Genomic DNA, 13,225 nt, shown 5'->3' on the forward strand with positions numbered 1-13,225 from the left:
AACCAGGAGATTGCATTGCCTACCTCCCTGTTGTATGATACGTACCTCTCTGACATAACGGGACGTGGCTTTCTAGTGCTTTTCGCTCGGCCGTGCTCTGGAGCGATCGTCCCCGGCGTAATGCCTTTTACTGGTTAGTTTACTGCCAGTCATATTTGCAAGATGCTGGACAGAAATCATAGCCTCCTACCAGCCCTATTTCCGTTCACAGGGATTCCATCGAATGGGCTAGGATGTAGTTGCCAAAAGAAAGCAGCAGTGGTCGGTGGCGTGTTGCTAGTACCACATGACCCTTCTTCAGAGTAATCGGAGCCCTGGAGGTAAAATCGCCCCTCTATTACGGTTAGTATGGTGCCAGGAATATTAAAACCCTATTTCATATAAACTGCAATGACAACAAAATTGAATATTTAGTGCAAGGATCCTGGGTGGATCTGTTATACACTGTAAATCTAAAAAAAAAAATACTTCTCTGCATCTCAGTTGAGCAACAGAACCAGTGTAACCATTTTAAAGACCAGATCCTCAGCTGGTGTAAACTGGCCTTGTTCCCCTAACCTCACTGGCTATGCTGATTTACACACCCGAGGATATGGTCCAAACAGTTCAGCTTATAGCCAGGGGTGGGTGGGTGTGAGAGAGAAGACGAACAGGGCGGTTAGCCCTGGAAACATCTTCCTCTTCCAAGTGCCGTCGCTGTAAGACAGGACCAACCTGAACCAGCTTTTCTGATTTCACTCTTAATATTATGTCCTCAAAAGTGGAAAAAATAACCAACCAAGGAGAAAGCAACGTCACACTCCCAGCCTAGCACAACATCCAATCCAGCCTCTGCTAGGGCCCTAATGCTGAATAGCAGCTGTCACTCCGGTTAGCTCTATCCTCCCCCTAGAACCCCCTTCCTGATAACAGCATTGCCCAGAGGTGTGGATGGGACTGAGAGGGAGAACTGGGACAATTAACAAAACAAACACAGTGCTGAAAAAAATGTAATGCCCTTGGAGGGCGAGGTACCACCAGCTACGCTCGTCTGCCGCACGTCGCTGATAAATGACTGCTCGGACTGAGCAGCAGCTGTCTAGATCTCTCTCAGCAGTTCAGGATTCAAAGCCTTGAATCCCAAGAAGTTATTGTAAAACCAGACTATTCTCCGCTCAACCTCGCTGGGCCCCAGGCTGGTCACCCCAAGAGCGTACACAGTGGTTTAAATTTTAAGACAGCCCTTCCAGTCTGTAACACACAGAAGCTGGACCTAATCCTGCAGCCCTCCCTCAGGCAGGCAGAACTCCCATTGTAGACAGGGGCCCAAACCCCAGGAGACGTGAGCGTTCGCAATCCAAGGAGAGCGGCAGTTATGGCTCCCCACGACAGCTTAGGGTTTGGCCCCAGCGGTAAAAGCTGAGGAAGGGCAAAATCCTGAAGCATCATCTTTGTTCAGTGCAACGTCCAGGTCCTAGAGACCTTGGTACGCGCTGACGCCAACTGCGCAGTAATCAGTGACACAGTTTATTCATGCACCATTCGGGCTTTACCTGCTTTTCACAGCCTTGCTAAGGAGAGAGGTGGGGAATCCAAATGTGCGAAGATTGATCGCAGGAAGAGTGATTGCTGCAGGCAAAGGGCCAAGAGTTGCAAACACCTGGCTGCCCTCCTGCCTGGGAGCCTTTAGCTTAGGGGAACCCACAGGTCCCATTCCTGGGGGGTGGGGGGAGGTTCTCCTTTTCACTGCCAGGAGTATCGCATGGAATGTGCAGGCTGGCCAGCCGGACTCCGCTGGCAGGAGGCAATGCCCGTGGGTCTCAGGAGTGGTAATCTATGCTCCGGACACAGAGCAGGATGAGCCTGGCAGAGGGAAGGGGCTTCCGAGATCGCTCTGCACCACTTAACGAAGCCCCTCTCTGAAGCAGCAGGTCTGTAGTAAAGGTCTGTGGTGTTGGCAGGGCCCTCTGCTCTCTGGATGTCTGATGGAGGGAGGAGAGGTACCAACTAGCGCAGCCTTGAGCTTTTGGTTCTTCCAACTGCAATGGCAGGTTCTGTCCATTCTGCTGTGGAACTCCAATGCTGAGGCCCACCCAGGCTCTGGCTTTATCAATGCGTACGGTCACTGGGCCCTCCGAACTCTGCTGCTGGTCGATATTTCAGTCCCAAAGAGTACACTCGGGCACCCGGTGATGAACTGTGGCTACCGCAATGTCTTTTAGCGTAGCTCCTCCCCTCCCCCCCCCCTTCCCAATGTGCGTAGGAAATAGCCTACACACCTCAAAGATTTAGACGCTGGCTGTTGTTCCAGCCCCTCGTCACCCCGAGAGGTATTGACATCTCCATTATACAAGCGGGGGCACAGGGAGGCAAAGTGATTTGCCTGTAACTAGAGAGGGGATCAGTGGAAGAGCCAGGACGAAAACCCATGAGTTCCTGGCTCCCCATCCTGTGCTCGGGCTGTTAACCGCACCTCTCGGGCTAGACCATGCCTATTTTATCCACCTCTCTCTTCTCAGCCCCATTAGCTTGCCCCATTCCGAATAGCCAGCCTCTGGGGAAAGGATTAATGGGATGGCAGAGCCACTTGTTGGTGCTTGGGCTGAACAATGATCCCTGATGTGCCGCACAGCTGCGAGAGGCCGGCCAGCCGTGTGACACGGACCATCTCAAGTCAAGGGGCTGCACTCTGGAGTTAACAGCTGTGATGAAGTACCCCAACCATCCCAGGAGTTATGTCTTGAGTAGGGGAGAAGAGCCTCCAAAACCACTGTGGGGGGAGGGGAAGTGATAGCCCATGGATAACTTCAAGCTAATTAGGGGCTCCCCAATCTCTTATCTATTGCAGGGGCCCTGGAACAATTTTTATAGTGGTGGCCATTGAACTGAACTGTAAACCCTGTGTACAATGGAAACCACTTCAAGCCAGGGGGTGTGGCTTGTTCCACCACCTCTGATCTATAGGGGAAGTAAATGTTGGGCCAGAGCCGTTGCCTCACTCGTCTGGAATGAGGGAGAAGTTGTGAAAGCTCATCTCCCCCTCCAGTGACCCCCGCCAATGCACGGCTGCCATCCGAGCTCTTTCTAAAGACGGTGCTGCCGGGTTACAGCCAAAATCAGTTTGAGCCTCTCAGAGTAGCAGAGCTGATGCGGGTCCCCGATGATCGAAGTGGGGTTGCCCCAGTCCTCCAATCAGTAACGTGACCCTGATTTGCACCTGGTTTAACAATGCTCCCCCATGCACTCCTGCAAGGCAGTCCCGGCAGGCACATTCACAGCTGTGAGGAAAAGCAAACGCTGCTGCAGGAAGATGCTCCCCTTGGAGTGGTGACAGCAGGTGAGCCAAAGAACGAAGAAGAGCTGGGCTGGGGACTGAGGGAAGGGAAGACCGCTCCTCTGCGTCTGGATGGGTGGAGGAAGAAGGATTTTGACAGTCCTCTAGGGCAAACCCTAGGACAGTACTGACTGCTGATCCAGTGTTCCAACTCAATGCAGATGGGGGCGTATTTAAAAGTTAATCTGCACCACTAAGCGGGTCCAGGGGACGCCGGGTAACAAGCGGAGAGGTGAGTCCATCGGAGACGCTACATTTGGGGTCACCAGTGGCTACAGACGCCAATACTAAGATGCCACTTAGATAAACAGAGCTGGGCGCAAAAGAGACACACGGTAGACAGGGCTTCCTGTAGTGGGATGGGCCCAGAATCCTTCTGTTGCTTCATGGCGGCCCAGTCACACATGGCCCAGTGGCCTCTAGCTTAATGAACACGATCCCCCTTTGGCCCTGTTCTCCCTGCCAGGGCCCCGCTCCTTACTCTGCCCAGCACGGTTGTCTGTCTGTGGGTTTCAGCCCGGAGCTGGACACCACAGAGCGCTCCATTCAGCTAAGGGGGCAGCCTCAGGAGCCTGTCGCTTTAAATGGCCTGGCTGGGTGGTGGCCGTTTGCTGTCCAGGATCGCCCTCCAGTCCTCGGCCCACGAGTGGAGCCTCCTGCTGGGGGGCTGCAGCTGCAGGTGCTTATTGTGACAGGCTGTGAAGAGAACGTGCTCCCAGCTGGGGTTCGGCTCGGCTCCTGAAAGACAGGGAGAGCAAAGCAGCTCAGGGGAGGGGCCTCCTAGCACCATCATGACCCTGCATGGGGCTCTGGGCCAGGTACTAGGTCCGTGTGCTGGTGTCGCACTTCCAGCAGCCTGCGATCTCATCAGAGATGAGCCCATATCCAAACACACCCCATCTAGCTCGGTACGGCCCTGGTCCTCCTTGCTGTGGTATCTTCACAACTCGCAGCTGCTAACGGACTTCATCCTCACAGCCCTGGGGGAGGTAGGGAAGTGCGATCCCCAGGTCATGGGCAGGGGAGTGGAGGCACAGGGAAGATTAGGGACTTCTCTGCACAGTAAATTAGTCTGCACCAGTAGGGTGTCAATTCTAGGGTGTACTAGTGTGTCCCGTGTGGACCCTGCTGGTGTGCACTAACAGTTCCCTAGTGCACAATAACGCCGTACTGTTTGAAACGGGACCACATCAATGTGCACTAGGGAACTGTTAGTGCGCACCAGCAGGGTCCGCACGGGCCAGTTAGTGCGTGACAGGCTAGTGTGCACTAGAATTGACACCTTGCAGGTGCAGACTAATGTACCATGTACACAACCTCTAAGTGACTTGCCCAAGGTCCTATAGGGAGCCTGAGGTTGAACCAAAAACTGAACCTAGGTCTCCTGAGTCTCAGCCCACTGTCCTTCTCACTAGACTTGCCCATCCACACCGTGGGGAGGCCCAGCTCTGAATCCGGATTTCCCTGCTAGACCCTCTCTCCACCCTGGGCTGACCCAGAACCAAACACCCCTGGGCTCTAAGAAAATGCCGATCCAATCTCTGGCAGGCATCAGCAGTGCAAGGAGTTTTGGCAACTCTTGCTCAATAATAACAGCCCGAAAAAACATTACAGCCAACGTAGCTGGGAGCACAGCAGGTGCCCTCGAGCCCGACATGCATGAGGCATGCAGCATCAGCCAAAAAGTTCCATAAAGTAAACAAAACACATAGGCAGGGGAACAACCCCAATCTACCTGCCCCAGCAGTACCATACGGTTACCTTTACTGCGTCCAATCTCCCGTACCTGTTATATCTGGTCTATCGTCTATAAGCAGATCGCCAGAGATCACAGTTTTATCTCGCGTTAGGACAATCCGCTCCAGAAATTCTTGGCCAAAATGCTTCTCCACCCAGGCGTACTGGAAAGCAAGGGGGTGGCGCAGTTAGTGTGGCAGGTAGGGCAGGCTGGCTTCAGCTGCAGCATGGCCCCAGATCAGCTGAAAGGCAGCATCAAATACCAGCCACAGGCACAGGGCGCTTGACGTTTGTTTGCTAGCGAAAGACAAAGGTAAGGAACAACAGGAGGCTCTAGGGGCAGGGGTGGGAAGACACCCTGCCAAGTACATTGTTAGAGTTTGGGACAAACCTCAGTGAAACTGCTGAGGGTAGCAGCCACCCTGGGTTTGGGATGAACGCAAGAAACAATAGAGGCCTCAAACCAAACCAAAGGCACTTGTCACTAGCTGTGATGCCGCTCAGGGAGCTGAGCTGGGTGAGTGGAGGGTTTTTCGCTGGGTATTACCTGGTGGACCATGGAGGGGTGTGCCTGTGTGGGAGAGAGAAGAACCAGAGAAGCAGAGAAAGAACGCAGCAAAGAAGCACCAGACACAGCTCCAGAGGCATTGGCTGCGTGGCCCTGAGAAAAAGCTAAGAGGAGAGCTTTTGAGCTGAGTTACTGGCTAGAGAAAGGGGCTTGGAGCTGAGAGCAAAGAAACTGTCTCCTGCTGTTTGATTCCTACTGTGTTATGGGGAACAGGACTTTGCACATTCTTATAAACAAAGATACCTGACTCCAACATCGTCTCCTCCTGAGAGAAACAACCTGCAGGGTTCCTAACTGTAGCTAACGGCTGGGGCCAAAAGGGGTAACAGTATTAATGGCCCAGAAAGGACACGGATTTCCCTCCAACTTGCATCCAACATGGTCCCAGCTGTGGATCTCCTGTTTGTTCCGCTCGCTCTCCACTTGCTAGCACCTGAGAAATGTCTCATGCTATAACCACCGATGGTTTCCGGGACTGTGATGAAAGGTCCCACATGCTTATAATTACCATAGTGTCTGCCTGCCATAGCACCTTCCACCCGAGGAGTTCAGCACACTTCACAAACAGTAATTAGTTAAGGCCCGCAGTGCCTCCTGTGAGATAGGCAAGAATCCACCCCCATTTTGCAGATGGGCAAACTGAGGTCAGCTGACTTCCTTAAGGCAGCATAGCAAGTGAGGGGCAGAGCTAGGACTAGAACGCAGGCGTCCTGGTTCCCCAGACCTGGGCATTTGCCACAAGGCTATCCCTACTCTCATATGTGGTTACTGACGATACCAAGGATTAGCCCTGCCAACCGGTCCTTGGGTAATTGCTTTCTACCTATCTAAACTTCCCCTGCAGTTTGAATTGGAGAGCATATACTTCACTTCCTGTCCCAAACTGTTACATAGCGTCACTGTGCTCTGTCAGACAGCTGCCATATTCCATCTCAGAGGTGGCTGCCTCCTAGAGGTGAACGAAGTGGTTCTGGTATATATAGCCTTTAGAGTGCTTTGGGATCACTTGGGAAGCACAAGACTCAGGCGCTGACCTTGCAGTGTGATTGACCAGCTACTACTGAAGAGCTCTCCAGTGATTGGGGGTGGGGCTGGAGAAACACACTGGCCAGCAACAGATTGTATATTCCATGGGTGATACTTGTGCTTCGGGGCCCAGTCTGCCTGCCCCAGACCCAGGGCTAGCACACCCACTCCATTTCACAGAGCTCACTCATTGGTTACCTTCTCATAAGCGCAGTAACGGTACTTCTTGATCGGGCTTGTGCAGATGAACACGTCAGTGCTGCCGGGAAAAGAGAGAGAGCGCGAGTGGGGAAACGCACCAATTTAATTCCCTTTCTAGATCTAAAAGCACCCTAGGATCCAAGACGTACCCCTAAATAGTCTGGTCGCTGCTACACAGACACCAGGCCCTGACTGGAACTCGCTGCCATACACTGAATAGGGTTGCACGAAAAAGCATTTCTGGCGAGTGGGCATTGAGGTAACTAACACAGGCACACATCCAAGAGAGGGCACTAGGAAGGCAGACACCAGGAGGGCTCGGGTGCTACAACTTGCTTAGCAAAATCTCTGCTGAAACTATGGCTCCTACTTTAGGAATAGGCAAAACCTGAGGTCAGGCAGGTCCCAGAGAGGCCTAGATATTAGAACTGGAAATCTCCATTCATGTGGTGTTTATGCTCACTAACAACCAGCAAACCAAGACGGACTGTCTTGCCAAGTGCTTTGACGAATCTATGGGCGGGGGGGTGTGCACGCGCGCATTTATTACTAACAAAAAGTGCTCTCTCCAGAGCTCTGCCAATGCAGTTCAATTCCCACCTAAAAGAAGTCCCAGAACTGGAACAGCAGAGGGGGCTGTACATCAGATTAACAGCTGCACCTAACTACGTGAGGGCTTTGCAACAGACACTAGGATCACATTCATTTTCACCCATCGGAATCTGAACCACCAGATCTCCAGCGGCAGAAGCCTAGAGCACAAACGCCCTGCTGCACTCAGACCCCCTCCCATGAACAATTGTGAACGTGTACTCACTTTTCCAACTTAGCCATTTGCTTCACGGCTTCCACAGCCCCTGGGATTGGATCCAGCTCAATGAAGAAATTCTTTGACTCCCATATGCTGATTGCTTTCTCCTGCAAGGGCAAACATCCCAGTTACTGTACAGCCCATCCTGCTCCTCTCCTCCCTGCCCTGAGTTGCCATGTGCATTTTTTCCCTCTGACAACCCTTCCCCTGGAAAGAAGATGGTAGGTGTTCGAGAGGCTGCCTGGGTCTGACAGCAGGTGTGAGAGAGGGTCCTGAACCAAAACTTGAATTCTCCCAAACCCTGGATCTGACTCTCATGACGTAGGTCCATCTGAAGCAGATTAGCTTCCCAAATCTGCTGTACTACAGTGTTGTTCAGCACGGGGTGCTATGGGGACATTTTGTCTCCAGGAAAGAATCTAAGGTAGTAACCAAAATGCCCCAATTGGGGCAAGGTGCTATGGAAGGCAAGCTGCCCCTCTAACCTCAAGGGTCCCTCTAAAAAATACCAGTCAAGTGAGTTCCTGAGCAAGGCAAATTCAGCATGAGCCAGAGTCCCTGAGGGCAAGGGCTTGAGCACTTCGTTATAACGCTGCCAGGGAAAAAAGGCAACATGTATACAGACCGCCTGGAGCAGAATCCTGGGACAAGGGAGACCGGGAGCTGCCTGTAATTTACACCTTGTAGCTGGATCTAGAGAGCAGGGCATACTCTGTGCACCTGTAAGTCCTTGCACTGCCATAAATTGCTAGATTGTTAAGGAAAGCAGTCTTTTGGGGTCTCATGCTCAAAAACAAAAAGGTGGAAGGAGTGTGTGTCTGCACATCTAGCTTGTCGTTGCTGTGGGGTTGCTTCTTTCAGACCCCACAGCCAGCCCCCCTGGATCTGATCAACTATTCAGAGGAAGAGGTTTGCACCACACTGATTGAAGATCACAGAATCACATCTGTTCCCGAGCTACTGATCCAGGCAAGGGGCAAGAAACATGCGAGCCAGGCCTAAATTAAAGAAAAATCCCACTTCCCCTGATTAAAAAGAACATTGTGATGGTCTGTGCATAGAGATCCCAGCTTGAGCACTGAGCTCCTTGGGCAATGGCAGCACACTCAGCCCCAGCCGGAGGAAGCAGTTGTGAAACTGTGTGGACACCCAACTGGACCAACCCAGAAGCAGCCTTGAAAGATTCTGAAGGTAGCTGTGCAATTAAGGATTTGTGAGGACACAGAGGGCCTTTGCTTCTTTGCTTTGGGCAGAATCAGAGGGGCAAAGGTAGCTTTAAGCCACTTTTGTGCTCTGGAGTACTTTGGGGTTGTCCAGGGGTGCCCGGTTCTCCATGTAAGCTAGAGCAGCCTTAGGGCTGCTCTCACACTCTACTTGCCCTGACCTATAGGCTGTGGGAAGCAGAGAATACTGCAGTGCATGCCAGCCACACCCCTGGTTCATCCTCACTGATGACCATGAATCTATACAGTCACAGAATTGTTTTGCCTGGATGTGGATCCTTTGGTGGAGGGGAGAAATGGGACATTCTGGAGGTCTCACCCATAAGCAATTGGCTTAACAGGACAGGAGCAAGAGAAGGTTGAGTTCTGCTTAAGGATTCGGTTGTGGCTTTGTCATGAACTCCAAGCACCAGGCTGTTCTGCTTCCCCTGGAGCAGATCAGAAGGCAAGGTGTGAATCTGGGAGTCATATTTTGCCTTCCAGATTCCCCTTTGCTCTCAGGGAGAAGTACCATGTGTCAGGCCTATACCTAGCTATCCCAGCCTGTGCATTGGGTGGTGGCAGAGCCAAGGGTTTGCCTCCTCACCACTCTGTCCACTCCCACCCTCTTGCATGGGGGATGTAACGGTCCGGCTTCCAGCACTGCTACCTGCGATCTAGGTCTCTAGTGCACGGGAGTACAGAGGAGCCTTAAGTCTTCTATACCCCCTTGCACAGTTGGGCCACAGTCTGGCCCTAAGCATTAATTGCTCAGTGCTGGAGAGCACCAAAGCAAAGTCCATCCACCTGTCAGATAAGTCACGCTGAATGTGGGAGGGCCGAATACACCCACTTAAAAGGGCGGGAGGGAGCAAAACAGAAATCCCATCACTCCGCTGCTCCAGGGGAGCTGAAGGGCAGCAGAAGACTCAAGTAGCACCAGTGGTTTGGAAACAATCCTTCTTACACATCTTAGTGCATGTTAAAAAAATAAAAAGTGAAGGCAACTCATAGGGCTGCAATGCAGCCTGCCGAGAATCCCCCTGTCCATGTGAAAAGAGCAGATACTGTAACAGGTTATTAAGCTAAAATAATGTACATCACAACTCAAACTACAGTGCATTATACCAGTGGGGGGAACATTTAAAAGCTATAAATCATCGTTCTACAGCTGACATCCGAGAAGACCGGCACCGGTTCAGCAAAGCATTTGCACACGTGCTTAACCTTTTCATGTGCTTAAGTGCTTTGCTGTACTGGGGATGCAGGAGCCGGCTCTGCTCCCAAAGTCAATAGGAGGTTTGCCACTATGTTCAATGGGAGCAGAGCAAAGCCTTTAGTGAGGAAAAACACCTGCCAGATCATCTCATGCCAGGTCAGGATTGTTCCTGTGCTCAGTGCTCTTCTGATCGGTTGAGGTTTAAAAGTCCAAGGGCTGGAGATTCTACCACTTCCCTGGGGAGACTTTTTCCTGGTTTAATAGCGCTTCCTGATCTTCACCCAACATTTTCCTTTTCTTATTTGATCTTATTTATCCCCAGGAACTGTATAGAATCACCCCTTCCCCCAGGAATTAACACCCTTCCAAACTCTGTAGGCTATCAGGCTATGGGCATTTAGCACTTTTACTCTTCCCTCCAAAGCTGATCCCCTCTCAGCTCTCTGATCACTTCGGTTGCTCTTCTCTGAGCTCCCTCCAATTTGTCAATATCGTCCTGTTGATGTGGTCCCAAATGGAGCGTAACATCCCGAGTGCTGTTGCCCAAATACCATACAGAAACAGCCTGACTCCCTTTCTCCAATATTAACTGGGCACTGTCTGGAACCCAGGAGGAAATCATGGCCCCACTGAAGTTTTACCAATAACGTCCAGGATTTCACCCCAAGAGTGTGTGGGTTTTAACAGGAGTGATGTCTGTTAATGTGATGGATACAATGAGATAACCCAACACCATGAACACCCCATACACCCAAGTTCTTGGGAACACATGGTAGTGGACAACCATTGCTGAAATCACACTATCATAAGAACATAAGAACAGCAACACTGGGTCAGACCAAAGGTCCATCTAGTTCTGTATCCTGACTCTGGCCATGCCACAGGCTTCAGAGGGAATGAACAGAACAGGGCAATTTCGAGTGATCCATCCCCCTGTTGTCCAGCCTCAGCTACTGGCATTTGGAGGTTTAGGGACACCCAGAGCATGGGGTTGTATCCCTGACCATCTTGGCTAATAGCCATTGAAGGACCTATCCTCCATGAACGTATCTAATTCTTTTTTCAACCCAGTTATGCTGTTGGCCTTCACAACACCCCCTGGCAATGAGTTCCACAGGTTGATGGTGCGTTGTGTGAAGAAGTACTTTCTTGTGTTTGTTTTAAACCTGCTGCCTGTTAATTTCATCGGATGACCCTTGGTTCTTGTGTTATGTGAAGCGGGTAAATAATTCCCTGTTCACTTTCTCCACACTATTCATGATTTTATAGACCTCTATCGATCATATCCGCCCCGGGCTGTCTCTTTGCTAAACTGAACAGTCCCAGTCTTTTTAATCTTTCATACGAAAGCTGTTCCATCCCCCATTATTTTTGCTGCCCTTCTCTGCACCTTTTCCAATTCTAATATATCTTTTCTGAGATGTTTCATACACTTAGCATCAGCCTTCTCATAACAGAGGGGCTTCCCTGTATCCCACCAATTCCAGGTGGCTTTCCTTCCAGCTATACAGACCAGACACCACCCTCTGCAGCCCTGCTCTGTCCGCCTTTAAGGCAATGAGGGTTTCACCTGAGTAAGGACCATTTCGGGCCTACATTTGTTCACCACACTGTACCCATTTGTGCCATCAGAGACATGAAGCCTTTTCTTTGTTTCAAACACATTTTGTCACGTGCAAACGCGATCTCTGAATTAAACTGTCAACTCCCACGTGAGATTGTAAACTCTCTGGGGCAGAGCCCTAGTTTCTGCAGAACCAAATGCACGGATACTGGCTAAAGAACAATATAAAGAGAGTGTCCTGGCTTTAGGTTTTAACTGGTAAAAGTTTTAAACAACCCAACATCATTTTTCAGAAGGGTTTTAAGGTTGTTGTTTTAAATAAGCCCTGAAAGGAAATGATTTCAGCTATTTTGAAATGTCAGTTGCTTTGGTTTGCTTTCAACTAATCTGCTGCATCATGGTCAGAGTGTTGTTGCTGAGAAGCTAAACAATACAGCTAGAGATGAAGGCAACTGTTGAATGCAATGTTGCAGCATTTGCATTAAGCCATACAGCATGTTCTCAACTGGAAATTATAACTGGGGAGGAAAATCTGGACTATACTACTTTGGAATTTTGAAATAAATTGTTTGAAGTGATCAAAATAGAAAGACAGCCTGCAGCAAGAATCTGCACTAAAATCCACTTAATTTCAGGAGGGGAAAAAATCAACACGGAAAACCCAATATATAAATTATGATTAATCATTCTTCTTATTATTGTAGCCTGTAGGAACCCCGACCAAGGATCAGGGCCCCACTAGGTTAGATGATGCCCAGACAAATAAAGACAACCACCCCTGCCCAGGGGAGTTTACAGTCTGTGTGTCAGACAAATCATGAAGAATAACAATATAATGGGGGGGGGGGAGAGAATCCATTGACTCACACTCAGCTCAGGGGTCAGCTGGCCGTACTGCTCCGACACCCAGAAGCCCCTGCGATCCTCCAGGGCAATGTGCGGCTTCTCTGGGAACCTGGCCCTGAACTTCTTTAAGAATCCGCCTTCGAAGTCGGCCAGCACCCCGTCCATGTCCACCAAGACGCGCAGGGGCCTGCCCATGGCACTGCACGCCCGGGCTCCCGAGCAGGGCGCCCTGCCCAGCCCCAGCGCTGTGAAGGGGCCGCGGTGCCGGTGCAAAAAGCTGCTTAGTAAAATCATGGCTGAGCTGGGGGGGGGGGGGGGGGGGGGGGGGGGGGGGGCGGATCAAGGGGATATCATGACGGGCATAGCTGAACCTAGGTCCCAAGCACCCCGCTCCCAGGCAAGCCGCGCGGCTCCATCTCCCGCCGCCCCAATGCTACCGAGGGGGAGCCCAGGCCACCCCCGGGCTCTAGCGGCGGATGATCCTGGCGCAGAATAAATGCCGCCCTCTGCGGCCAACAAGCCGCTAAGAGGAGGGGCCGGGCTGCCCCTGCCTCCGCAGCGCGGGGCACAGCTGGGGCACGGGAGCGCAGCGCGGGGCACATCTGGCCCGCGGCGGCGGGGAGGGGGGGGCACAGCTGGGGCACGGGAGCGCGCCTTGCAAAGAGCCCTTTGCTGCCCAGCCCCTCGCCCCGTCCCAAGGCAGCCGGGCGGGCAAGCAGCGAGCCTGGCTATTGCCCT

The 13,225-nt window shown here is 51.6% G+C and overlaps 1 protein-coding gene across 1 annotated transcript; it reads right to left on the reverse strand.

Moving 5' to 3' along the window:
• Positions 1 to 677: 677 nt before the first annotated feature.
• NT5M (5',3'-nucleotidase, mitochondrial) lies at positions 678 to 12,781 on the reverse strand. Its single transcript, XM_024205278.3, has 5 exons — positions 12,509 to 12,781; positions 7,663 to 7,763; positions 6,843 to 6,903; positions 5,100 to 5,214; positions 678 to 4,051 (listed from the first exon to the last, which is right to left on the reverse strand). The coding sequence occupies exons 1-5, from the start codon at positions 12,779 to 12,781 to the stop codon at positions 3,894 to 3,896; spliced, it is 708 nt and encodes a 235-aa protein (XP_024061046.1). The 3' UTR covers positions 678 to 3,893.
• Positions 12,782 to 13,225: the final 444 nt, after the last annotated feature.

Source organism: Terrapene carolina, unplaced genomic scaffold (genome assembly GCF_002925995.2).
Source record: "Terrapene carolina triunguis isolate 2854851 unplaced genomic scaffold, T_m_triunguis-2.0 Scaffold93, whole genome shotgun sequence".
Lineage (NCBI taxonomy): Eukaryota > Metazoa > Chordata > Testudines > Emydidae > Terrapene > Terrapene triunguis.

Coding starts and splice junctions, on each gene's coding strand:
- NT5M (XM_024205278.3), bottom strand. CDS start 12,781: ATGATTTTACTAAGCAGCTTTTTGCACCGGCACCGCGGCCCCTTCACA. Junction 7,764..12,508: donor AGCTGACCCCTGAGCTGAGT/GTGAGTCAATGG, acceptor TTGCCCTTGCAG/GAGAAAGCAATCAGCATATG. Junction 6,904..7,662: donor CAAATGGCTAAGTTGGAAAA/GTGAGTACACGT, acceptor TTTTCCCGGCAG/CACTGACGTGTTCATCTGCA.